Genomic DNA, 24,776 nt, shown 5'->3' with positions numbered 1-24,776 from the left:
AAGGTAGGATTACGAGTGAGCATTTGAGAGGAGAAGGGGTCTAGTGCACCAGTTGGGGGGCTGGCTTCAGACAGAGGACAAGATAGTTACTATGGTAACAGGTGGGCGGCAGAGTACATAAGATACAGACGCTTGTGGAAGGGTGGCTGCTAAGTGGGTAGAGGAGGTGATGGGGATTTCCAGAAGTTCTTTTCTGAGTGCTTCAATTTTCCTAAGAAGTAGGAGACAGAATCAGCTGAGAGTGAGAACGAGGGATGAAATGATGGGGGAGTGAGGAGAGAGAAGGTAGGAAATAGTTTAGTACTTCGGGGCAGTGAATGAACTAGGGATGGCTAGTGTCATTGCTCAGCAGGATTAAAGGCTCACTTGAGCATGGAGATCATGACTTTAAAGTGAAACCAGTTAGGGTGTTGTGTGTGTTTTCCAGACCATGTGCAAACCAGAGTGGATGGAGAGTTGAATGTCTCTGGGGTGGTGGTTTTATCAAATTGAGAGAAGGACAAGGGAGAAAAGTATATGTGCATGGGCACAATTATAACGATTGACCGTGGCATTTTAGTTGGGTAAGAAGGAGAGTGAACCTTAACAGGGGCGAAGGACACTCGTCCCTGAGGAGGGACGGGGAAGGTCGATGAATTGGAGGTTCAAGCAGCTAGAAGGATAGGAAGTGAAGATCAGAGAATAAAGACAAGGTTTTAACTTTGGGAGTGAGTAGCTGAGGTAGAGTGAAGGACAATATCAATGGAGAAATTAAGACCAAGAGAAAAGGCGGGATGGATGGGGTGGGATGTTGCAAGGATAATTTACACACATGTGAAATCCCCAAGAATGAAGACAGGAAGAGTACTGGAGACAGTGGCAGGGCAACAGGAGTTAAAATCCTCAGGGAATCGGGGAAAGCGAACTAGGGGCTGGTGGGTCAGAGGAACAGTGAAGGGTAGTATGTGCGATAGTCTGATGCCATGAGGTTCAAAGCTGAGGGTTTTAGGGAGGAGGGAGGAAGATGGTGAAAGAAAAAGTGGACAACAGGAGTGCCTACCCCACTCGGGTTCAGCAGTGTGAGGGGCTGTGGGAGACGAGAGGGCTGCAGGGGGAGCTGTGCCCTGAGAAGAGATTCTGGTTGTGTTAGAGCAAGGAGATGGAAGGCACATCCACACAACAGGTTGAAGATACAGGGGATTTTGCTGACCGTGGCAAGCAGATTACAGAGGGCACGGTGTAAGGGTTTCCGAAGTTGAGGAGGGCGAGAGGGCAGCACAGGATGGGTGTGTACGGAACTGTGTTGAGAGTGCTGGGGAGGGGGGTGACCTGGCCGTCTTGCAAGACTGACGTAGGCTGGGTAAAGGACCCATAATGAGAGTCCTCGTGGGTTCAAGACAGATGGTGTGGAGAATGCATGTGTTGGGGGTGGGGGCTCCTGTTTACCTTGAATGGGGTGCGGTCTTAGTGCACAGGCTTCCTCATGTCATCGTGAATATGTTAGTATTGCTTGCTAATGGAATTAATGTGCAAATTCTCCAGGTAATGGCACATTTTAGCAAGAGCCTTTTGGGGGTAATGACACGAACCTCCTGAGAACTGGGTCAACTTCCGACGGTGGGGCGGTGCCATTTGTAGTGTTCTAGAAAGTTTGATTTTGGGGCGCCTGGGTGGCTCAGTCGGTTAAGCGGCCGACTTCGGCTCAGGTCACGATCTCGCGGTCCGTGGGTTCGAGCCCCGCATCGGGCTCTGGGCTGATGGCTCAGAGCCTGGAGCCTGCTTCCTATTCTGTGTCTCCCTCTCTCTGACCCTCCCCTGTTCATGCTCTGTCTCTCCCTGTCTCAAAAATAAATAAAACGTTAAAAAAAAAAAAAAAAGTAAGTTTGATTTTGGGTAAAGTGAGCAGAGCGTAGATGAGAGCCAGAGTTTGATCAAGGTCCTGTGGACAGTCGGGCCTGAGGAGGCTCCCTGCTGTGACCACAGGGAGGGCTCTGGACAGCTGAGCAGCGGGGCAGAGGCGGAGCAGAAACCACTGAACACCTGTAGGAGCAGCTAGCTTCCACCAGGCTCATGCTTCTGGCCGGTGTTTTTTTTCTTTGCCAGCTCACAGGTGTGATTAATGGTGGTTTGTTTACCTTGGGAGACCACAGCAATCACCAACCAAACCAAAATACCATTTCCTTCCCAGATACATCACTGTGATTGACGAGGGATCCCCCAGAGATGAGGTAGTTAGGAAGCATCTGTTTCCCAAATGCCCGTCATCTGCTCAGCACCAGGGGCCTGGGACCACCATGGTGCCCCTCACTCCCATCAGGTGACACAGGGGCAAAAGTGCCCGGGGAAGGGGCTCACACGGGCAAGTGGTTTTTCCTGCCACCATGTGGCACCAATTGGCACCTGGGTTCAAATGACACCCAGGATCAGCCTGAGGTCCTGTGCCCTACACAGACTCGCTCTACAATCCCTTGACCATATGTTGCCGGGACAATGGAACGGATTGATTTTGCCAATGCCGAGGTCGACGGAAACTGTGGTCCCTCGGGTCCCCGTAAAAAGCTGGCTCGGTGGCTGCCTCTGCTTTCCCAAGCTCTGCGGGCTCCCCGGTCCCCACTCCGGGCCGGCCCTGTGGCCTTGTGCGGAGCCCAAGTAACATTTGGACTCTGCTCACTGAGAACACTGTGGGCCTCCCACTCTTTGTAAATTGCAAAATAAACAGATCTTCAGGCCCCTGGCGGCTTTTGTGTATGCAAGCTGAGAGTATTTTTGTCTTTAAAAGAGAAAAAGGCGGCAGGCAGAAGGAGCTGTCTCCTTGGCTCTGACTTGCTCTCGATGCCTTCTGAAACGCACCCGCAGCAGAGACAGGAGCTGGGAGAAGATACAGACCCGAAGAGCCAGAACGCCTGGTTTTTCAAGTGTCATATGAAGCTTCAAAAATATACTTTGTTAGCAACTGTTTTGAGAGAGAAAACCCACATCAGTGTCTTCCCCATTACTGTCTTGAGGATCCTTAAGTCTCATTGACGCCCCGGGGAGTTTGCTAAGGCTTTGTTTGCTCTCTGCCTGCCCAGGGCTCTTGTTCCTGAGGTTCACTGACGATGTAGACTGGGGCTAGAAATCGGGATCTGGTATAAAGTACTGTGAAATTCGATTTGATTAGAAACAGTACGGGAGTAGCAGATTAGTCTCGGCTCATCCCACAGCCAGCCATCTAATCCGCTTCAATAGTATCTTATAGTATAATAAACCAAAACTGTGGGTCTAGTATGCTGGCTAACATGTCCTGTAAACGGGGGCGTCTGGTAGTGAAGTGTCACCAGCTCCATTTGATTTATGCAGATTGAGACGCTGTAGTATTATAAAGGGATACAGAAGTTACTATTTTTTTTTTTTTTTCAGCAATCTTTATCTTCCGGTGGGTGAGGTTCATGTTTTTAAAACGGACTCGCAGTTGTAAAGGTTTACTTCAGAATCTCATGGAGCTGGATGAGAGACCCCAGTATCAGTTGAGGGTTTTATTTTTTTTTAATCCTACTTCATGCCGAGTTATGAAACAGATGTTAAAACAATTTTCAAACTCTGTGTTAAAAGAGGATCAAAATGTATCCTGCTCCAAGCCCACCGAAAGTATCCGTGTCTGTAAAGGAAGAGTAGACGTTATTTCGTCATCTCCTTTCGGCTTCTAGTGTCAAGGCCATTTGGTGAAATACCCCTCCGTGTATATGTGGTCTGCATTTATTTACCAGTGAAACTCCCCAAGGGAAGGATTGGAAGTTTTATTTTTTCCTACCTTCAGTTCTCTTTTCTCCATCTCTCAGATGTCCTGGATTCTTCTAGCTGGAGACTGGGGGGACCTCCCTCACTGCTTCCAGTAAGGGTGCTGCCTTCTGATTCTAAAGCCTTTCTGTCAGAAGCCAAGGCAAAGGGCACGGACTACTTCAGTTTCAGTTCCGCTGGCCTCTCCTCAGCCAACACTTAGAAATGAAAACTTTGGTTTCTGATTGGCCGAAATGAGTTCTGTTGTTCCTTTCTTTGTCAGAGGTCAGAGTCACCATGTTCTGGAATGTTAGCTTGCACTGGATAATTTCGGTTCTAGAACCTAAGTGGCTTCTTCAGCACTGAAGTCCGTAACAGTTCTCCCTGGGAAAATGACTCACATTTTCTCCTGTCATAGCACCATGCAGTAATAGCTTACTGCTATTTTGTAAGCTGCTTTTATCCTGTTACTTCGCTGGGTGCTCCCAGACCACTTAATAGGACACTATTATGAATCCAAGGAATGTTTGACACATAAATATTGGGACGAGAACATTTAAGAGATGGTATGTTTGTAAAAGGTAAAACGTTTTCTCATGATGATCCCGAGTTATGTTCAACTCTGAAGAACGCAGTACTTTTTAAACCCTATCAAATATTGAGGGTGGTGGTGGGGGCCGGGAGAGTTGGGGAAGGGTACATCATGAAACACAGAAACACTAAGGATAGTAAATAAATATGAACAAACCTTACCACAGTTTAATGTTACTGCAGGCTGCTTCTGCCCCCAGCCCTACCCTCCACTCACCCCCTTTTTTCTTGCCTATTCAATGTGAGGAAGGGACTGTACTTTTGTTGAGACTGTGCAAGATTCCTAGGGAATCATTTTATTCTGTAATTTGGGTTTTCCTTTCTCATTGTTCATCAGGTCAACTTAAGCTTTAAACATCTAAACTGTGTAACACTGTACATAAAAGTAAGATCATGTTTAGGACAAAGTGGAAAAGTACCAAATAACCTAAAAAAGATGAATTGGTGAAAAACCTTCCCGTTGCCAACCTCTTTTTTGTTTGTTTGAGGAGGTGATATGAAATAATCAGGGAACATTGTCTCTGTTGGGATGGGGATGCTGGCCAATATTATTTAAAAACTCAAATGGCTGGGCTGGAGGTGGAGGCTGGAGTGGAGGCAAGGCCAAGGGCTGCACACTGTGCTTCATTCTGCAGCAACCCAGTCACCCCCAGGAATACTTGAGCCTCAGTTGATTCCCTGCGTGGGGGCCTTGGAAGTTTCTTAGTTGCCAGTGCTTCTAACTCACAGTCACTGGACCTGGCGTATCAGTAAAAATTGATGGAATGTGCTTTGTGCAATTTTAATCAGAGAAACTAGTTTCGCATTTTTGAGTGGAGCGCATCGTGCTTATAAAAGATTTTCACGGTCCAGAGGGAGAGCACTGTGAGTGAGGGGTCTCCATTTTCTAATTGGAGGGTCCTGTCCACATCTACTTTGCCTGTCCTCGCTGGGGCCTGCCTAGGTCAGACACAAAGTACACGGAAACCCCCATTCCTGACGAATAATTTTTTACTTTCCTGTCCTGCATTTTTCTGTCTTAATATGGTAAAGTGAGACATCTACAGAAGTGATCTCACCTAGTAGGAGATAGTTGTAAATTGTAATTTAGATCATATAAATCTTCGAAGAGAAAATTCTGAATTAAATCTTAAATCTTTTTTTAAAATCTGAGATCACAAATTTGGCAGATGTATTTATTACCTTAATAACAAACACTTTATTTGGATAATTTTTTTTTAATGTAGCTTAAAATTTCAGTGTTGGAATCACTATTTGAGGATTAATATATAAAAAAAGTTCTGTTCCTCCAAACTCATACAGATTCCATTCTTCCAGTACTTTACTGACACATTAAGAAATCTTTCTTCTCAAGGTGGCAACATTTCCTTGCACTTTTATTCTGAAGAATATATTTTTTCCCTGAATTTGCTGACTAGAATGTTTGAGATTTTTGTGCTTCAGACCTATAAAATTTTCCATGATCTTACATAATTTATCTCCTACAAAGAGTGTTTAGAAAAATAATAAAAACAGGAAAAAATGTTTTGGTGAATAACAATTATTAATGAGATACCTGGAGGCAGGTTGCAATTATGTCTTCTGTGTCTTTTCTAGATTTCTAGAAGTTTTACTTCATTTTTTTGCACTTAAAAAAAATACAGTATAGTTAGCATACAGTGTTGTATTAATTTCAGATGTACAATATAGTGATTCAACAATTCTCTACCTTACTCGGTTGCTCATCACAAGTGCGTTCCTCAATCCCCATCCCATATTTCACCCACCGCCTGCCCACCTCCCCTCTGGTAACCACCAGTTTGCTCTTTAGAGTTAAGAGTTGGTTTCTTGGTTTGTCTTTTTTCTTTGTCCATTTGTTGTGTTTCTTAAATTCCACATGAGTGAAATCATATGGCATTTGTCTTCCTCTGACTTATTTCACTTAGCATCATACCCTCTAGGTCCATCCATGTTGTCGCAAATGGCAAGATGTCCTTCTTTGCTATGGCTGAGTAATATTCCATAGTATGTATGTATATACCATATTTCTTTATCTGTTAACGGACACTTGGGCTGCTTCCATAGTTTGGCTATTGTAAATACTGCTACAATAAACAGGGGTGCATATATCTTTTCAAATTAGTGTCTTCATATTCTTTAGGTAGATATTCAGTAGTGCAATCACTGGGTCATAGGGCAGTTCTATGTTTAGCCTTTTAAGGAACCTCCATACTTTTTCCACAGTGGCTGCACCAGTTTGCATTCCCACCAACAGTGCACAAGGGTTCCTTCTTCTCCACATCCTCGCCAACACTTGTGTCTACCTTTTCATGCTTTCATTGGACAGACATTTCAATTGAAGATAATTATTCTCCACCAAATAGCATCTTAAATAACCATGCTTTAAGAACTTAAACATAAGTATTTTTCAGTTTAAGTTCCTTACAAGATCAAACTACATATTTTCACCTTACCTGGTTTTAGTTGAAAATTATTTTCATCTGGGTCTTCTTTAGAAAATGAAACAGAACACATTTCATTTTTATATAGAATACACTTTGTTTTTATTATAGACATGGATCAAAAATAAAAGTTTTTATGTACATATGACATGTAGTGCAAATGAAAGGCTTTTAAATACCACAGATAGATATGTTGTTGGAAACAAAAGGAGATGAATCATGGGGGTTAGGATGGTCGTCCTGGAACGGCAGGAGGGGGTCGCCTAGTGAAAACAAAACAAAACAAAATAACAACAACAACAACAAACAGATGCAGAGGAAGAAAACAATGTTTAAATTAAAAAGAAATCCAAATAAGAGCATGCAAAATTATCCCACAAAAGTCAAATTCAAGTCAGACAAAAAACATGCAGACGTGCAGGGGAAATGAGAAAACACCACACGGCAGAGTTCGCGGTTCCCAGGACTTTTCCTGGCTCTTGACATTGTGCTAGGTACGAAACATTTGAGCCCACCCCCAAATCTGATGATTTTGTACCATGGGATGATAAACCCATGCAATCATATTCAGGGGAACTGGAAATAGTACCAGAGCCAAATACCTTTATAACCTTGAGTATTTTGTTTCTGAGCCCTGATTTTGTGACATTTGGTTCCTTCTAAAGATTTCGGTAAATGTTATAAAATCTCCATAGGGAGAGCAGAGTTGGTATAGAAATACGATAGGTTAAAAAAAAAAAATTTTTTTTAAGATGAGGGAAATTAGAAGGAGTCACAAGATCAAATGAGCCATGTAATCATAATGCAGAAAATGTCAGGGGTTGAACTTGTAAATAAGAATCTGCTCCCGGTGAATATCCTGGTATGATAGCCTTTCCAGGCGAAGGGAAACTACAAGGCTGGGCCTGGTCCATGGGACCCTGGGATTCCGTCTCAGAGTTGTATACAACTGAAGTTCTGATTTATTCTGAACTGGGTCCAGGGTAAATGAGATGGAGTTTGCCAGATCTTTCTCCATATCCCTAGCCTGACTTGCATCTTGTCAGGCCTGCGGTTGTGAAATAAGGATCCAGAGTTGTGCTTCATTTTGACATCAGCCTCTCTGGATGATTTGCTGCTAGAAAGTAAACTCTACGTTGCACTGGACAGCCCTGTAAGTAGGAAAACAGCAGGCCAAATGAAACTTTCCCACTGGTTTCCAGCAGAAATCTGTACTTTAATTTCCTCTTTCTAACCAAATTGGTAATGAACTCAACATTCCGGCAAGTCATGGACCTGTGAGGTGAGCTCCGTACCCTACCCGCTGTGGGACTTCTCTCTGGCTATTCATCCAGGTGTCGGACAACACGAACACTTCCCTCTTACTCTCATAAGACTTCAGTGAGTGGAGCAATGAATTCTACAAAAAACAAAAACAAAAACAAAAACTTCTTTTTCATCTCCTATGAAATGTTAATGGAGCAAAACTGTTCTATTTCTGAGCAGTGGTAAAAAATCTTACCTTCCCTGAAGTCTGAGACCAATTTTTCTTTGGTCCAATTTAAGCGGGCTACGCTAAGGAGGCCTCTCATCCATTTAAATGATGAAGAACTTGTTTTTGGTAACCTTTCAACTGCGGGGGGTCTGCAAGCCTTTAGCTTTAGAGATCCAGGTAATGGGTATCCCTGGTGTTTTCATGAAGAAAGTGTAATTAAATTCCTGTCAGGCTCAATGAGATTTATCACCCGCCCAGCAAACAGAAACTATTTTTGAGTTCGGAAGGGGCTTTAGAACACTTTAATTACCTCAGCAGGGTGGGGAGGTGAGCCATTAACCTGAACAGCAAGTCCATAGTGCTCAAGAGTCATTCTGTTAACATATGCCAAAGCACTTTCCTGTTTGAGCTCGTTTGGTGTTCTAATCCAGAAACAGGATCAGAAACTCTATGTCTTGGAATATATTTCACCTGACAGCTAGGATGTTGGCTTCCAACATCAGAGTGGCATTTATTCCCTCAGGCAGCTCCTTTCTTTTCCTCTTTACTTTCCAGGACCAACTTCCCTCTCATTGCCAAAAATGCACTGTCAATGATGACAGATGCGGTGGCTCAGTGAGTTCTATCACGGATCGTGGCGGTTTGGGTTTTCACTACCTTTCCAGAATTGTCTATATTACTTACACAATGCTGAAGTGCCTGAAGGCAAGCGCTGAACATATTTGGGCTTTTTATATGAAGAGCTTTAAACATAGTACCTCATACTGCTGCTGCTTCTGACATGGACGTTCGAATACTGAATTGGAACACGGAGCTGAAATACTGTGTAGCTAACAAATTTTAAAGGTCAACATGCTACTAGTCACCATACAAGCAAATCTGCCTGAGATTGTAGTCTCAGGTTATACTTTACGTTTTCTGAAAAATAACTTCAAAGAATTGAAGGAACAGGAGGGTAAGGAGGCAGGAAAGTATGTATGAAACATGGGCATAATTCATATATGAAAGACTCAATTATCAATAAGAGTGATGAATTACCCACATCCTCTTGGATCCACCTACCTCAACCCTACAATCCTTTCCTAGGGTGACATTCCTCTGGCGGGGTTCCTGGGAAGGTCTTAATGACTTTTTTCATTTCTGTTACAATCTCACCAAACATTCTCTGCTTGCTTTCTTTGCCTGTCATTTAGATAAACCTCATATCTGAGATCAGTGGGTGAGTCTGAAGCCTTGGGAAAGTAAGACAGGAAAGTCAAGAAGGACAGCCATTCCTATTTTTCTTTAATCTTTAATTTTAAATCAACCTGGATCCATTCCTTTATAAGAATATAATGGGGTAATGTAATTAATTTAAAGGAGCTCTTTTTTGGAGAGTGAAAGAGAAAAAAAAGCTGATATGGAAAGTTAGCTGCGTCCTCCACAGGCTTACCAAGACTTGTTCCATGTATGTCTCCAGTCTGCCTTCACGCCTCCTGATCTGATGGGACCTTCCTCTTTGGGTCCAGTGTACTGCTCTGACCAAGTCCAGAAAGGTGGTCATGGGTTGGGAACTCTGGTTGCTCTTACATTTGATTTTACCACCTGACTTTGTGTTAGTGACAGTCTGTACTGGACTAATCTCACTCAGTGCCTTTTCTCTCTCACCTAAAGCCCCTGAAACAGTCCTCACAACACTAGTCCTGTGAGGTGCTTTATGAACAAAGCATTGATGGTCAGATAAGCCTGAGAAACCTGTAGACACTGACACTCTTAGAGATTCACAATGCAATCTGATACTAAAGCTTCTGTAAAATCTTAGTAAAGAAACATTTAATTTTTAATCATCATTTCCCAAGTATATTTAACCAAGAAACCCTTGTGTTTGTGTAATGCCTACTAAAATCCCACGGAATGAACTTTGGGAAGCTCTGAATTAAGACTGTAGTTTTAGTCAACATCTCTTGTATGTACTCTAATTATTAGGCTGCCACAGTGTCAAAGAACATCAACAAACGGTCTTAAAAGTGGCAATGCCAGGTATGTGTTGAAGTACTAGGAAGTAGGGTATGAGATCCATCCAACCCAAATACCAGATAGGTTTCTCAGTATGAAATTTAAAGATTCTGCTAATAAGCAGAAAAACAATCTTGAAAACTGAGGAGTTATTTACACTGATGCCAGAGCTATTTAAAAAAAATTTTTTTTTTAACATTTATTCACCTTTGAGGGACAGAGAGAGACAGAGCAGGAGCAGGGGAGGGACAGAGAGAGAGGGAGACACAGAATCAGAAGCAGACTCCAGGCCCTGAGCTGTCAGCACAGAGCCCGACATGGGGCTTGATCCCATGAATTGCGAGACCACGATCTGAAGCAGTCGGACACTTAACTGACTGAGCCACCCAGGCGCCCCTGTGCCAGAGCTATTTTAAGACTACAAATGGTAATTTGCCAAATAGTTACCAAATAAGTAGTTCGCTAAATCAGGTCCTTTGGTTTTGATAATTTCCAGTTAGAAATGATTCGGAATAAAGAATCATGCAGTAACACACACACACACGCACACACCACAAGTGTACAGCATGATTCTCATCCTCTCTTTTCCAGTAAAGAGTTTCCTTTGAAGGCACTAATGTCTCCATTCATGCAAGATGTACAGATATGAAAAAGAAATTACAACAGGAAAGCATGAATTAATACAACAGCTTTTGCAATTCATCTTTTCACAATGAATGTATCCTGAACACAGAGAGGAAATAAACCAACATTCCTCTTCTCCCATACCCTTCTTGTCTTCTGTTTTTGGGCGGATGGTTCAATCTGGGACTATGTACGTTGATACAGGACATATCATCAAAACTCTGTAACAAAGAGTCTCTATGCTCTGGAAACTGAAGATGAGGATGAGTTTAGTAACTACTGTTTAGTACTCTCCTATTCCATTTTCTTAATATTAAGGAAACTTAAGGGGTAACTTCTCCTCTCAATGCCCAATGAATAAACAATGGAGGCCAACTGTTGAGTCAAGAGCTCATTTTTTTTCTGGTAAGAAATGCCTTCTGTGGATCTAACATTTGGGCAGAATATTTTCTTTCCTTCTGCATCCCAGGGTTTTTCATGAACATTTCCTTTTGATTAGCAAAATAAGATGGTGCCTCTTGTCAACGGTCACATTGCATCCTCCAACTGTCTAAGCCTTGTGTCCTTTTTTAACCTAGTTCAACACTGACTTTGAATCAGAAATAAAATGTCTCTTACTCTCCTGCCTTTGATTTGTCCAATTTGCTCTCTTTAAAAATCTTGTCCTTCCCCAAATTACTGACAGTAATGCCAAATGCTATTCTCCATTTTGTTAATTTTGGGCCAATTTGACCAAAAGGGTTATAAGTATTTAGAAGCCTCACATTTTACTGATTTGCATGGATATGACTCAAATATATTATACAAGAATGAGGAAGGGGGGAGTCCTTCAAATGTTATCATTTATTTCAGGTTCAGAAATAACAGCTTCACATTTTCACAACAGGTACATATGACCTTCAAGAATGATACAGGCTTGAGAAACTTGCTTCAAAAATTCCATTCACAGAGTCCATCCATATATCAGCATTAAGAAATCCTGAAAGTGCCAAGAAGACAGTGGAAAGTATTCTGGCTCAAATTAATTAAAGAATCAGTAGAGAAGGTTAAGATTTTGCTTCTATACACTGCTTCTTCATAAAAAAGCAAAAGAGGAATTTGATTCAGAAGAGGGAGAGAAAAGAAACAGACAAGCAAAACAAAGGCTATACATAGGAAATTAAACATACATCAAGTAATGGTGAAATTTCTGGACAAGAATAATAATTTTTTTTTTTTTTATCAAACAGGCAGCAGACAATGCAAGAGGTTGACAAGTAATTTTTACCATAATTTTTAAAACATTACACAATGAGCAAAGTTTAAGGAATTCCAAGGGTAAAAATTAAAAAAAAAAAAAAAATGAATGCCTTGAGCTGAGCCATGTGTGAAACTCCAGACCAGAGAGGTGAGAAGTCTCACCAGTATACCAGTATGAACAGGTCTTACGACAAACAGGAGACTCTTGTTTGAGTTCCCTCTCTCTTGCTCTCATACATATGCACATTCTTACACATATATACAGATAGCAAAGCATATACTACGTATGTTTCAAAATATTCTTCAAGTTTCACAATACAGAGCACCACGCAATTTTAAGCATACCAACTAGACAGGATGACTTAAGATTATCTAGAAGACATATTTGAGCTTTTAAGAAAGGAATGAGTGATCTAGCAAACTAATTATCGTTTCTCTACAATCATCTAGTTTTATTCACATTAAACTCTGAGCTCACAGGTAGCAGTCCTCTTGGTGGAATGATTTAAAACACTAGGCTTGAGTCTCATATATTATCTCCTTTCACTGGGTTCCTCAGTTCAGAGACCTACTATTTAGGCTTTATTTTCAGTGGTAAGGACATTACTGTCAATTTCAAATACTTATCTCGTTTACCAAATGAGAAATGTTTACCTGAAAGAGGGGGTGGATGACCTATCTCTGAAGTATTAACTTCTTCCCTGCATTTCTAGAAAATTTACTCAGAAAAGTCCATTATTTTTATTATATTGCTGTCCCTCCACTTTATTTTTTGACATTTACTATAGAGAAAAAATGACTGTGTAGACCAATTTAGCTTTTTTTAAGGTTCAGCTCAGCAATCCAAGAATAAATTTATAATTTCAATCAGACTTTAAAAGTGGGTTTCCAGATCTTACACTGCATTTGGCAAAAGTAATTTCTTCTTAGATAGCAGTGCTGTGGACTTAGGTCCAAATGTCTGTGGATATTACTCTACCGTGTTATCACAGTAATTCTGAGCTTTGTGCCTCTCCTGGACAAAATTTTGTAGACCTCATGTATGTTATCACAGTTATATGAACCGCTGTCATCACATATTACGGCAGACCCTCCAAAGCGAGCTCTTGTATTAACACAGTTTAAAAAATATATTCGTACCCACACACACAAAGCACGTGTACACATATTTACACCCATACATAGCATATATACACAATGCACAACCACCCACACACATGCTTGTGGCATTTTAACAAGTGCTCTTAAACCTACCCACCCAAAGGGGCACAAGACACATGTACTTACAGAAGTGAATCTACCATGTATATACTGTACACACAGAGACACATGCATAGAAAATACGTTTGTACACAGAAAACATCAACATTTATCACATACTGGTATTAGGTCCCATTTCATATTTGAGAATTATGGCTACAGTCTATACTAAAAAGTCATAAAATTAATCTACATGACTACTTTTCAATTCTAAGTTTAGAAGGCGTACAGTTATATCACAGGAACTGGTTTCCTTAGAATGTTTTGGAATAGAACAAGTTTGTATCTGAACAGGTAGGCAATTTGCTAATAACAGACCCTACTTGCTCTTCTGTGTTATAAATGACAGCTAAGATTAATACTCAGAAGAGTAATCTTGGTAGACGACTTCTGGAAATGCAATATATCTGTCCTAAATCAATACTATTTCAATAATCTGTCCACAATTGAGTAAACGGTTATTCCAATGAGTCAATAAGCATGCAATGTTTAGCGTGTGACAAGAAGTGATAGACCTATCAAACAAACATACACAGTTCACTTTTCCAAATCTTAAAAATACTGTTATGTTTTATCTGATTATGCTAGGCATCTACTGTGTAGACAACATCAGAGCAATCAGTTAGGAGGAAGCTACACAAAAGATGAGGGGTGCTACGGAAAACTCTCAGAAAGCTCATTAGGCTACATTCCCACCTTAAGGCCTGGTATCAGTGCACTTTCCCCACCTCTTAGAGCTTCCGACTTCATTCACACTGACATCTCCTTTTAGCAGGATGCAAACCTTGGGGACATGGTATTCATACTAATTGTATGACACAGTACTGCAGCAAACTGAAAGTATTCTCCAACATGACTTCTGAAATTCCAAGGGAAGCTGGGTTCTGTTAGAAATAACTCACAAGTAAAAGAACAAAAATGTGCCTACAAAGAGAGACAATTGGGACAGTGAAACTGTAGGATTATAATCTGGGAGCAAAAGCCAAAGGCGACAAATGCCATTGTTTATGACTATATAAGATCAGTGGAAAGAAACTTGGAAAAACATCTCCAATTTTCTTTGACATGGTTTGTGCTGATCTAAGAACACACCAGTGGTTATCCACAATATTTTCCTTTAACAGAAGGAAATTTTTGAAATACAGCAAAATGCAAAACCACATTTAGCACAAAGCCAAACCCTGAAGTATATAATCCGTTAGCTGCCTATTTTAGAGAATTCAAAGGAAGAAGCAAAGGAAATCCTAAAAAGAGGGAATTTTATGAAAAGACCTCACTGTAGATAATTTGTTTTACTGTGGACATTTACTTAACACATTTCCATTTAGCTGCAGCTATTTTAAAAATACATTATGTATCTTGCACATCTGTTCCATTCACAAAAGAGTTAAAGAGTTAAGATTTTTTTCAAAAGAGAAAAAAAAAGATGTCAGAAGATTTAGGGTGGTGTTCTTTATACAATCACTTGTAACTTAAAAGTTGAAATGTTCTTTTTGTAAATCTTGTATTCTCTGATTTTTCCCTATTGTCAGTGGGCTAGCTGTAACCCTTTAGAATAACCTCAGAACAATGCCATTCAACTTGGCAAGTTCTCTTTTTAATAATGGTTGAAAGTTTTTACTTCATAGTTTATGGGTGTCTGCTTTGGGTATAAACTACACAGGAAATTAAAGTTAAGTTAACATACAAATCATGTTTGCTGCTTTCAAAGGGAGACATTTCAGTTGGTGAAATCTGATTTACTTCTGTAGAATATGAAATAGTGTCATGGGACGCCACTATTCAGTGAGTACTTGCTCTGCTGTCTGGGAACAGTTAGCAGACAGAATTCCACTTGGCTTCTGGCTGTTTCCTACATGCTAATCATCTGGTCCTACATGGTCCAAAACTCAGCCTCAAGACTGAACTATTAACCCCCAAGCTAAACTGATTTTGTAAATTTTAGAAATGTTATTAGCATTTGCCAAGTTGCTTTAGATTTCAATGTCTTAATACCATTTAAAAAAAATTTTTTTTAGAATGACTGGTATAGAGACTCTGAAGTTGTACAACTGTAAAAGTGTGAGCTCTGCTCTTAAACCATGGCATCTCTTACTAAATGACTTCTATTTTCATTCTAGGGCTCCCTTTAAAAATGGTTATCCCAGATAACCATATCTCAAGATCTATTGAGAAAGCCTAGAATGGATAGGAAGTTACATTAAACAGGTTTTAAAAGTAGGATAAATTCTTACACGGGGGAATTACAAATTAGTATGGAAAGAGAAATTTTTGCTCCAACCAAGTAAATAAATAAACAAACTGGAGTTAGTGTCAAAGTGTAGTTAGCCATGCCTAAAATGAGATCAGTACAAAAATTAAATATTTTCCATGTCAACCTTCACTGTAATCTATAAAGAGGTGAATATATTAGTGAATGAAGAAATTACATATTTCCAGACACTTCTAGAGATGTGAAATTTTGCTTCTTCCTTGAACTCTGAAACTAGCCAAATCTACTCACTGACTACCAAAAAATTAAGCTTCGATTCACTGTTGAATATGCTTCTAGCATGAAGCAAAACACAGTGGTATGAGGAAAAGCTCTCTAGAGCAAGCAATGCATTAACTTTTCCTTTGCAAACTACCTTGTGCTTCTGGAAAAGTTTTATTCTTAAGGAGTCCTAATTAAAAAAAAAAAAACAAAAAAACAACACTTCCTAGCAGTCCTATGAAATAAAGCAAAAGGAAAGAGGATAGATCTATAATGGGTAATTATAGAGTAGGAGGAAACATTAATAATAGACAACATAATTTTTGTCAGCCAAACAGAATGTGGGAAAATAAGTATGTATGGCTTAGGTCTAAGCCCACCATCTCATAGCTCTTAAGAATTATACTTAATGGGCTACCTGGTGGATAACCTGGGAACTTGTCCAAAGCAATTTCGATATATGCCAGGGTAGGCAAATGGTCTCCCACTACTGGGCTGCTATACAAACCTACCCTTGGTCAATATACGACATATAAAGCCTCGAAGGGTTAGCAGTTTTCAAGAGTCAAACTCCAAAGGTCCGATACACCATGAGCAAAGAAGATGAGCAATAATGCATTAGTAAAACTGGTTACTTGCCTACTGATGTCCACACATGCGACTACTCATGATTTACTGATCAAATATGTTGCTTTCGCATAATTCATTAGTAATTAATTGCCATGCCAGACACTTCATTTAGTCTAACAGGGAGGATTCTAGTGGACGGATTATAGTGGGACGAGTTGGTGATGGGGGTGGTCTCCGGCTAGAAAGAGAGAAAGAGAAAGGTAAAGAAACAAGTAGAATATCTAGCAGAAGGCTGTCGCAAAGACACTGAGAGAGTCATGGCACACATGCTCATGCACAGACAGGCCAGCAGGAGTGGTTGCCATCTGTAATGATTTTAACAGTGTCACCTCAGTCATCGAGCATTTTTAAGCAAAAATAAGCTAATTTTTTCATATGCAAATCTTTCTCAAAACTGAGGCTGTCCCTCCCAATACTCAAATAATAATTAAATCATTTAAAAGCTATCTGAAATATACTGCACATGTCTTCGCCAATAGAGAATGATTACATAGGGTGAACTCTGTTAGGTTATGCCGACTCCGGGAACGTATAAGATATACTAGGCTTCAGGCTGGGTTTTGAATTTTTATTTCCCTTTAAACAATATTCTTCCTCCTTTTTCTCACTGTCAGAATGTTAGTTATCACTTCTCATTGCCTTTAGCAGTAGAATTCTCCAATTTATTCTTTTACTTCTAATTTGCAGGGACCTAGAAAACCAGAGAATCAAGGTTTTCGAGTTCTCTACAATAAGTGTAAACAGGCTCAGGATGAGTATCACTCAGTTTCTGGTCAGTAACGGTGTTTCTGAGGTCAGCTGAGGTTGCTGAATGAACTCCAGAGAATGAACTATTACTGTACGTGAGAATCTCAAATTTACCATGTAATATTCTTTATTTTCTGAACCCCTACATTTACTTCCTAAGTGTATTAGTAAACTTTGTGTGGACTTGATTTTGTATGTAGTATCTTGGGGAGTAGTTTTTGTAACCAGCAAAATTCAACAAATTCTCCAAAGCTAAACCTTTCTTCTTGATAAAACTCTCCCATTGATTTTTTCAGAAAGATTCCTTCTGAAGTATAGTCATGTCTTGCAGTTGTTTCCGCATTGGAAACATTAGCATGATTAAATCAAACATCCCTTCTCAGGTATGAAGAAGTGAAGATAAAAAAATTAAAGAAAACAATCATAAAATGTTTAAAAATCACAAAGCTATAAAACAAAACTAGACGGTCAAGGAAAAAATAAAAGCAGAAGAGATATTGTTGGCCAGTGGTATAAATACCATTTAGGCACAAACCCATAGATATTGGCAGATATCTATGGTCCCTGCACCTGAAAAATGTCCAAGAGGCTTTAGAGGAAAGATTTCCTTGGGAAGGTGCACTCCAATTTAACCTCTTATGCTGGTCTTATCATTAGGCAGGCACTCTATTTTATTTATTTATTTTATTTTATTTATTTATTTATTTTGAGAGAGAGAGAGAGAGAGAGAGAGAGGTGGGGAGGGGCAGACAGAGAATCCCGAACAGGCTCCGCGCCACCAGTGCAGATGCGGGGCTCAAACCCATGAACTGTGAGATCATGACCTGAGCGGAAGTTGGACACTTAACTGACCGAGCCACCCCGACGTCCCCAGGGACTCAGTTTTTTAAAGTGTAACTGGAGATTCCTTACAGGCACAGTAACCAAATTAAACCGTTCAATACTAGTTGTTTAATTTGAGTAAACAAATAAGTCCTCTTTTTTCCAGAAAGGCTACTGGCTACCATGACCACCTGAAATGTTTTGAGTATTCCCTGCTAGGAAAAGTCCTCCCAAACCATGCGAGAGCACCTGCCTTTCTACCACCATACTTCTCGTTTTCATTTAAAAGGACCATATTTATTTAGCTTATGTCCTGAATCTTGAACCTGAATCATTTTCTCCTTTGATGTGAAGTTTCTAGAGGCCAGAGGTCACATCCACTTAACTGGCCTCATACAGTGTTGAGCGTGATATTCCATGCAATTACGTCCTCAGTGCTGTTTTGTTCATCTGCTAGGCCTGCTCTCCATCCTTCAAGACTCACCTCTGTGATGTCTTCTCTGACCTACTTCCCCCATCTTGATACAGTTGCTTCGAAAGCATCTCAGCATATTTCTATTACAACCATCACACTGAATCCTAATTAGGTTTGTATGTTTACCTCCACTGATGAGAAACGGGCTGTATCTTACTCATCTTCCTATTCTTACAGGGTGTGCTTATCATTCAGCCACTGAACAACTGACCACTGACAATTGAACAATTAAAGTTATCCCCAGAAGTAAGAAGCAATTGATGAATACAGGGTGCCCAGGTGGCTCAGTTGGTTAAGCATCCAACTTCAGCTCAGGTCATGATCTCACAGCGTGTGGGTTCAAGCCCCACGTGGGGATCTGTGCTGACAGCTCAGAGTCTAGAGCCTGCTTTGAATTCTGGGTCTCCCTCTCTCTCTGCCCCTCCTCCTGCTTGCACTCTGTGTCTCTTTCTCTCTTAAAATAAATAAACTAAATAATAAAAAAAGTAAAAAGAGAAGCAATTGGTGAGTATTCACTGATCTTTACGTTACATAAAGATATTTGTTAGTCAATCATTGCTGCTGCAGAAAGAAAAAAAAAGCTACAGTGACATGTAGGATTTTGACCTTTGGAAATGTTACCTATAACATATATACTCAATTTTTTAATAGATGTTTGGAGTAAGTATTAAATAATAGGCCTCCTGTCCTCAGCGAGTTTGATAAATAGTCACATAACCCATAGAAATGTATTCTTAGCAATTAAGCAGTTCTGGGAGGTGAGGAGGGAGTTGGCCAGAATTTGAACTTGAAGGAAGGAAACTCTACCAGAAGATTCAATAATGGGTTGGACTTAATTAGGGGATTTTTTTTAAGTGGATATTAAATTACAAATTCAGTGAGAGGCAGGATACAACATGGCATGGTGGGTTGGTAGCTGTTTCCTGCATGCATGATAGCTTGCACCAAGGATTGTAGCAAAGGGAGAAACGAATACAAACTAAGTTCTCTTCTGATCCTTTTGTTCTTGGCTGAAATGTCATTCCCCAGTGCTTCCTGACCATCCTATAGTTTCCAACCACCCTGCCCCCAGTCACTTCATGGTATTTGTGTATTTCATAGCACTTAATCCTGTTTGTAATTATTATTTATTCACTAGATTATTGCCTATAGTTTCTGATAAATTCCTTAAGAGCAGAGACCACATACATATTGTGTATTTATTATGTATATTCAGCATTTAGCATAATGTGATTATGCAGTGAATAAAAGAAGGCAGTGAATAAAAATTTATTAAATAATGTACAAATGAATGACTGAAAAGTGTCTAAACAAAGATGTTTGGCTAGGTTAGAGTACAGGCCAGATCAGAGGGGACAGATCCAATGGGGCCAAGAATAGTTTTGAGGTGTTTATCTGCGAGTTTCCGCTGATAGAGTACTAGATCTGGAGTCAGGAGACATGAATTCTAGCTCCAACTGCCAATTTGTACCTTCACTAACCACCGGAAGTTCTTTAGAGAACTTCCTGAGTTTCCCCATCACAGGCATAGGAGACTCAGACTAGATGATCTATAACATGCTTTCTAGTTATACGTTGCATGCAAAATTTATTGAGCGTCTACTATGTGAACTGCATTATGATGCATGATTTTTAAAAACTCAGAATCTATTCAGAGTGGAAGATGAGCAGGATAGACAAGTATGCAAGTGGTTTTTACTATCGCACCTCATTTCAAGTGGAAAAAGCAGGGGCAAATATGATTTCAACTGCAATATATAAAACTTGGAAGATGTAAGAGAATGTAGGTCTATAATGAGGTTATAAGAAATTAGAAATTATGTGATGAGGATGGGAGGGAGGAGGTCAATCATGGGGATAGAGAAGGGAGAGATTTAAATGTTCTGATGGCCCAACTGCTGCTCATTAATCTCATCCCCAGTTTTGGATCATGCTGATGGACCAAGAAAAAGACAACGGTAATGGGCAAGTGCAGAAAGGAAGCAAGGCAGGACACTAGGGGAACGTAACTGTCTGCTCTGTGCTGGCACTTTTGTCTTTTCTTGTCAAACTTGCAAGATCTTTGGCTCGTGGCATGGTTTTTAATAAAGAAATCAGGAGAATCTCTCCATTATGAGCTCTTTAAAAGCGTCCCTTAGGGCCTTGCATTAAATAGGCACTGCATACCTGCGTGGTGAATCAATGACTAAAAGGATAAAGGACAAAATTTCCATCATGTACTTTCAAAATAATTGTGACATCTTTAAAATATGCGCCATTTCAGGTTAAAGTAACCCATATATATATATATGCTTAGTAATTAAAAATCCTGAAAGATCCCCCTCCCCACCCTCCTAGAAGGAATAGGCATCATTTTGTTTCTAAAACAAGAAAACTCTACTAGGAAGCAATTCAGGAGGAGCATTAAGTTGTTCAGTGTGATTTTCTTAATAAGCGATGCTGTTTGCCAACTTGAAGACCAGAAATGCATTTAAGGTTTACTGTTAAGACCATTTCATTGGTCTACTTCCTAACCATTCAAAGAGTTTCCAAAGACATTCACCTCATAAGACAGTTTGTTTTGGGCAAAGCAAAATTGTTTTGTACCAAATTTTGCTCAGTTGCTTTGTTTAGTGATGGGCTTCATTAAGTAACCCATTACATGGAACTGGAGCATCTTGCATCACTTAGTGTTTATTGAAACACTGTGTTGTGTGTGGGCGGTTTATGGTTATGATAGAAGAGCCATGTTTCTGCTTCCAAATCAAAGGGAAAGATGTAATACTTGCAGTTGCATTTGTAGCTGCAGGGATGAACCTTTTACAGTCTTTTGGACAATGACAATTTTTGTAAGAAAGTCCAATGCTCATGCAGGGTGGGTGGCATTGAGGGCGGGGGTGGGGTGGGGACTGGCTTTACTGATAAGAGAAAAATGCATTATTTGTCTTACTGTCTCTTTCAGTTCTCTTCTAAGAATGGAAGAACTAAAATTTCATCTGCTCTGCTTTGAGTTAGCTGGTTTTGAGTATTCATGATGTGAGGCCTATCTTAACAGGGGTTGGGGGAGAATTCTATAGGGCAAATTGCTTTAGTGTGGGGTGGTGGTGGAAATAAATGACTGTTCCTCTAGTTTCTTGCCGCCAGGTACCATAACACTGATTGTTGAAATGGCTTGGTCTTTCTGCCCCTGCCTTTATTCCTTGTTGGGGTGGGAAGTGGGAATTATGAGACTGGTAAATGTATGAGCCAGACTGAGTCTACGCAGCTCAGTTTCCTTCCTCCTCTATGTTTAAACTAAGATTTCCTGACTCCTAGGCCAGGATTCTTTCTACTGGACATTAGCATGTGCTAAGGCAATGGTTCTCAAATTGGACCATAAGTCAGAATTCCCAGGTGGGCTTGTGAAAACTGAGATTGCTGGGCACCACACAGTGTTTCTAATGTGGTGAGACATTTCTAGCAAGTTCCTAGATGCTGCCGATGCTGCTGGTCCTGGGACCAGGCTCTGAAAACCATTGTTCTAAGGTATAATAAGTGATTTTGGTCTTACTTTATTAGCAATTCAATTCACTTGCAGATAAAGTATGAGCAAAAAGAGAAAGTACCGAAAAAAAACTCTTAAGAAGGATGAAGAAATGATTATAGAAATACTTTGACACGTTTGAGAATTAGATGTAAGATGGGTCAGAGAGGTGTTAGGTTTATTTTGTAAAGACCAAGATACTATATATCTCTGGTAGTTTTCTTGTTAGTCATCACCAGAAGAATATACTTGCTTAGGGAAGCTTGTATTTGCTTACGATAATGTCAGTAAGTACAGAAAGTAAGTATCTATGAATATGCATTCCAAATTGTCATCTTTGGAGAGGGTTAAGACTGAAATCCAACCTGAATTAGCTAGGTGAACCACCCCCCCCCCCCCCAAAAAAAAAGAAAAGGAAACACTCAAAAAAGATATACAAACATTAACACATCTAGAGGAATGAGATATACCTACCAGGGTAGTATTTGCCTAGAAAAGGATATGCAACAGGCTTCTTTATACCACAAGTTCTCCTTATTAAAGATAATTGAGGCTTTAAAATACTTCTGTCTCAAAAATTCAATTTACATAGAATTACATCAGGATGATGGTAGAGTTACACATCCCAGTTTCTAGGAGTCTCAGGATCTGATACCAACTTGCCCAACTTGTTTATCTTATTGATGAAACAGGTAAAAAACAAAACAAAAACAAAAACACCCTTTTTTAAATGAAGGGTTTTTGTGTACTGAACCATAAGAAGTAAGGCTACATCTGGGGAATTTCTTAGAAAACAGAACAAAATAGAACTAAAACAAAAACTGCTTCTGAGTTTTCTAAAATCATAAAGAGCACCTCCCACAGTGGGCTCTGCTGGGCTTGTCTCGAAAGCAGCCTCAGGCAAACATGGCCCTGGTGGATCAGCTGAGTCGGGGGTGCCCATAGTCTCTCTCCCTTGGGAACTGTAATGCCTTGTCTCTCCATGGTCCTCCTGAATTATGTCATCCTTGCATTGTTTTTCACAGTTTAAGGCATGTATATATAGTTTATACATAGTTCATCATCTGAATGACATTAATAAACTTCCAGTGAACCAAGATTATTCTTTTTTTTTTTTTTTTTTTCCAAGATTATTCTTTATCCTGCTGACAGTCCTCCACAGCACCTGCAGAGGGCAGTGTCCCAACCAGTAGTTCAGTGGATGGGAATGAATGAATATGCCAAGGACAAATCAGGAGAGCACCTCTGGGTGAAATGGAACAGCAACTAACTAAGACCTTCCTCTTGCAAATGTCTGCTCTACCAGCTTATGAGACAGTATTTTAAACACAGTTGCATTTGTGCTTTGCTTCTTATTTTGAGCATTTATTAACAAAACAGATCTTTGCATATCTATAAGCTATGAGGCTGTTTTAAAAAATGCTACGACGGTCAGGATATTGACCACATGGAAGATAGTAGTTTGTAATTTATTATAAAAAATAATATAGGCTGCTATCCAGCATATTTTTGGCCTTTTCAGCGTTAGTAACACAATGAGCCAATACTGTCCAAGAATAGTTTACAGTAGATGTTGGAAAGAACAGAGAACTTGGAGTCCACTTAAAGGGTTTAAGAATTCTCTAATATGATTCGTGCTACATATTAGAGCCAGTTTCTTTCCCCTGTGAAAATGAACCCATGATTTTATAACATATGTCATTGGGAAAGTATGAATCAGTTGATGGAATCTGAAGTAAGAACATAAGGGGAAAAATAGTCCACAACTGTTATTTGATGATATAAACATCTAATATCCTGTATAAATTAGTCCCTGAGATAAATGGTAATTTTAATTTCCCTCCCCACATGGATTTCATTCATAGGGACAGTACAGATATACCCACTTCCGTGACTCCAGCAAAAAAGTAGCTTAAAGGATGATTTGCCCACATTAACTCTGCTCACTTTGTGATTTGTACAAAATAATTTTAAAATAGCATTCAGGCAGGCAAGCGTTTGAATAGAACAGAACAAGAGAGAAAGTATTTGTGTTTCAATTCTTAAAAAAATTTTTTAAAAAATATTTATTTACTTTTGAGAGAGAGAGAGAGAGAGAGAGAGACAGACAGACAGACAGACAGAATGCCAGCGAGGGAGGGGCAGACAGAGAAGGAGACACAGAATCTGAAGCAGGCTCCAGGTTCTGGGCTTTAGCACGGAGCCCGATGTGGGGCTCGAACCCACGAGATCATGACCTGAGACAAAGTCGGATGCTTAACCTACTGAGCCACCCAGGAGCCCCTAAATTGTTTCCTACAGTACACTAAATATTGGGTTAATTCCAAAATAAATTTCGATTAAGTGCTGCACATCAACTCATTTTGTATTCTTTCATTTCCCAGTAAGCCCTGTTTATGTGCTACGTGCTGTGTTAAGTCAGAGGTACGGAAACATAATCACTGCCTAGGAGTTTCTATTCGAGATGGGGCAACAGTGTAAGTGCTCTGACAGGGCTGTGCCTCAGGAGTTTCAGGGACACCTGGAGTCTTAGCCTGGGATTGGAAGGTTAGGGGGTTAGAAGGACTTCCAGAAAGCAAGGGAAGTTGAGGGGACTGGCAGCCCAAGAAATAGGAAATAGTATGTGTGAAGGAAGGAAAGCTAGAAAAAAAAAAAAAGCACTGTCAGTTTGAGAAACAAAATGTTGTCTTGTTCTTTATCACAAGTGTCAAAATTCCTTGTTTTGCTCTGAGTCCTAATTCATAAAACGGAGACCTTAGAGGGTTTGG

The 24,776-nt window shown here is 40.1% G+C and overlaps 2 protein-coding genes across 6 annotated transcripts in view; both read right to left on the bottom strand.

Annotated features, from left to right (window-relative positions):
* The window catches only part of CF1H1orf105 (chromosome F1 C1orf105 homolog), a 55,988-nt gene extending 51,855 nt beyond the window's left edge, over nucleotides 1-4,133 (bottom strand). Inside the window, exon 1 of one of the 3 annotated variants that reach the window (XM_049633963.1) lies at nucleotides 3,770-4,133. Coding sequence is in view for 2 of the 3 variants with exons in the window: in XM_049633961.1 (XP_049489918.1) it covers nucleotides 3,770-3,790 (21 nt within the window). In the remaining variant the exon portion in view is untranslated. The remainder of the gene's footprint in view (nucleotides 1-3,769) is intronic. The other 2 variants (XM_049633961.1, XM_049633962.1) reach the window with 2 other exon arrangements.
* A 2,714-nt stretch (nucleotides 4,134-6,847) lies between these two features.
* DNM3 (dynamin 3) overlaps nucleotides 6,848-24,776 on the bottom strand; it is a 560,234-nt gene continuing 542,305 nt past the window's right edge. For 2 of the 3 annotated variants that reach the window (XM_049633954.1, XM_049633956.1), the window contains one exon: nucleotides 8,624-16,640. In XM_049633954.1, the coding sequence (XP_049489911.1) occupies nucleotides 16,571-16,640 (70 nt within the window). In that variant the 3' untranslated portion in view covers nucleotides 8,624-16,570. Of the gene's footprint in view, nucleotides 7,031-8,623; nucleotides 16,641-24,776 lie in introns of those variants that run through there. The other variant, XM_049633950.1, reaches the window with a different exon arrangement.

The sequence above is a fragment of the Panthera uncia genome, chromosome F1, assembly GCF_023721935.1.
Source record: "Panthera uncia isolate 11264 chromosome F1, Puncia_PCG_1.0, whole genome shotgun sequence".
Taxonomy (NCBI): domain Eukaryota; kingdom Metazoa; phylum Chordata; class Mammalia; order Carnivora; family Felidae; genus Panthera; species Panthera uncia.
Note: the sequence above shows the minus strand (reverse complement) of the source record. Positions and strands in the feature narration are given on the sequence as shown.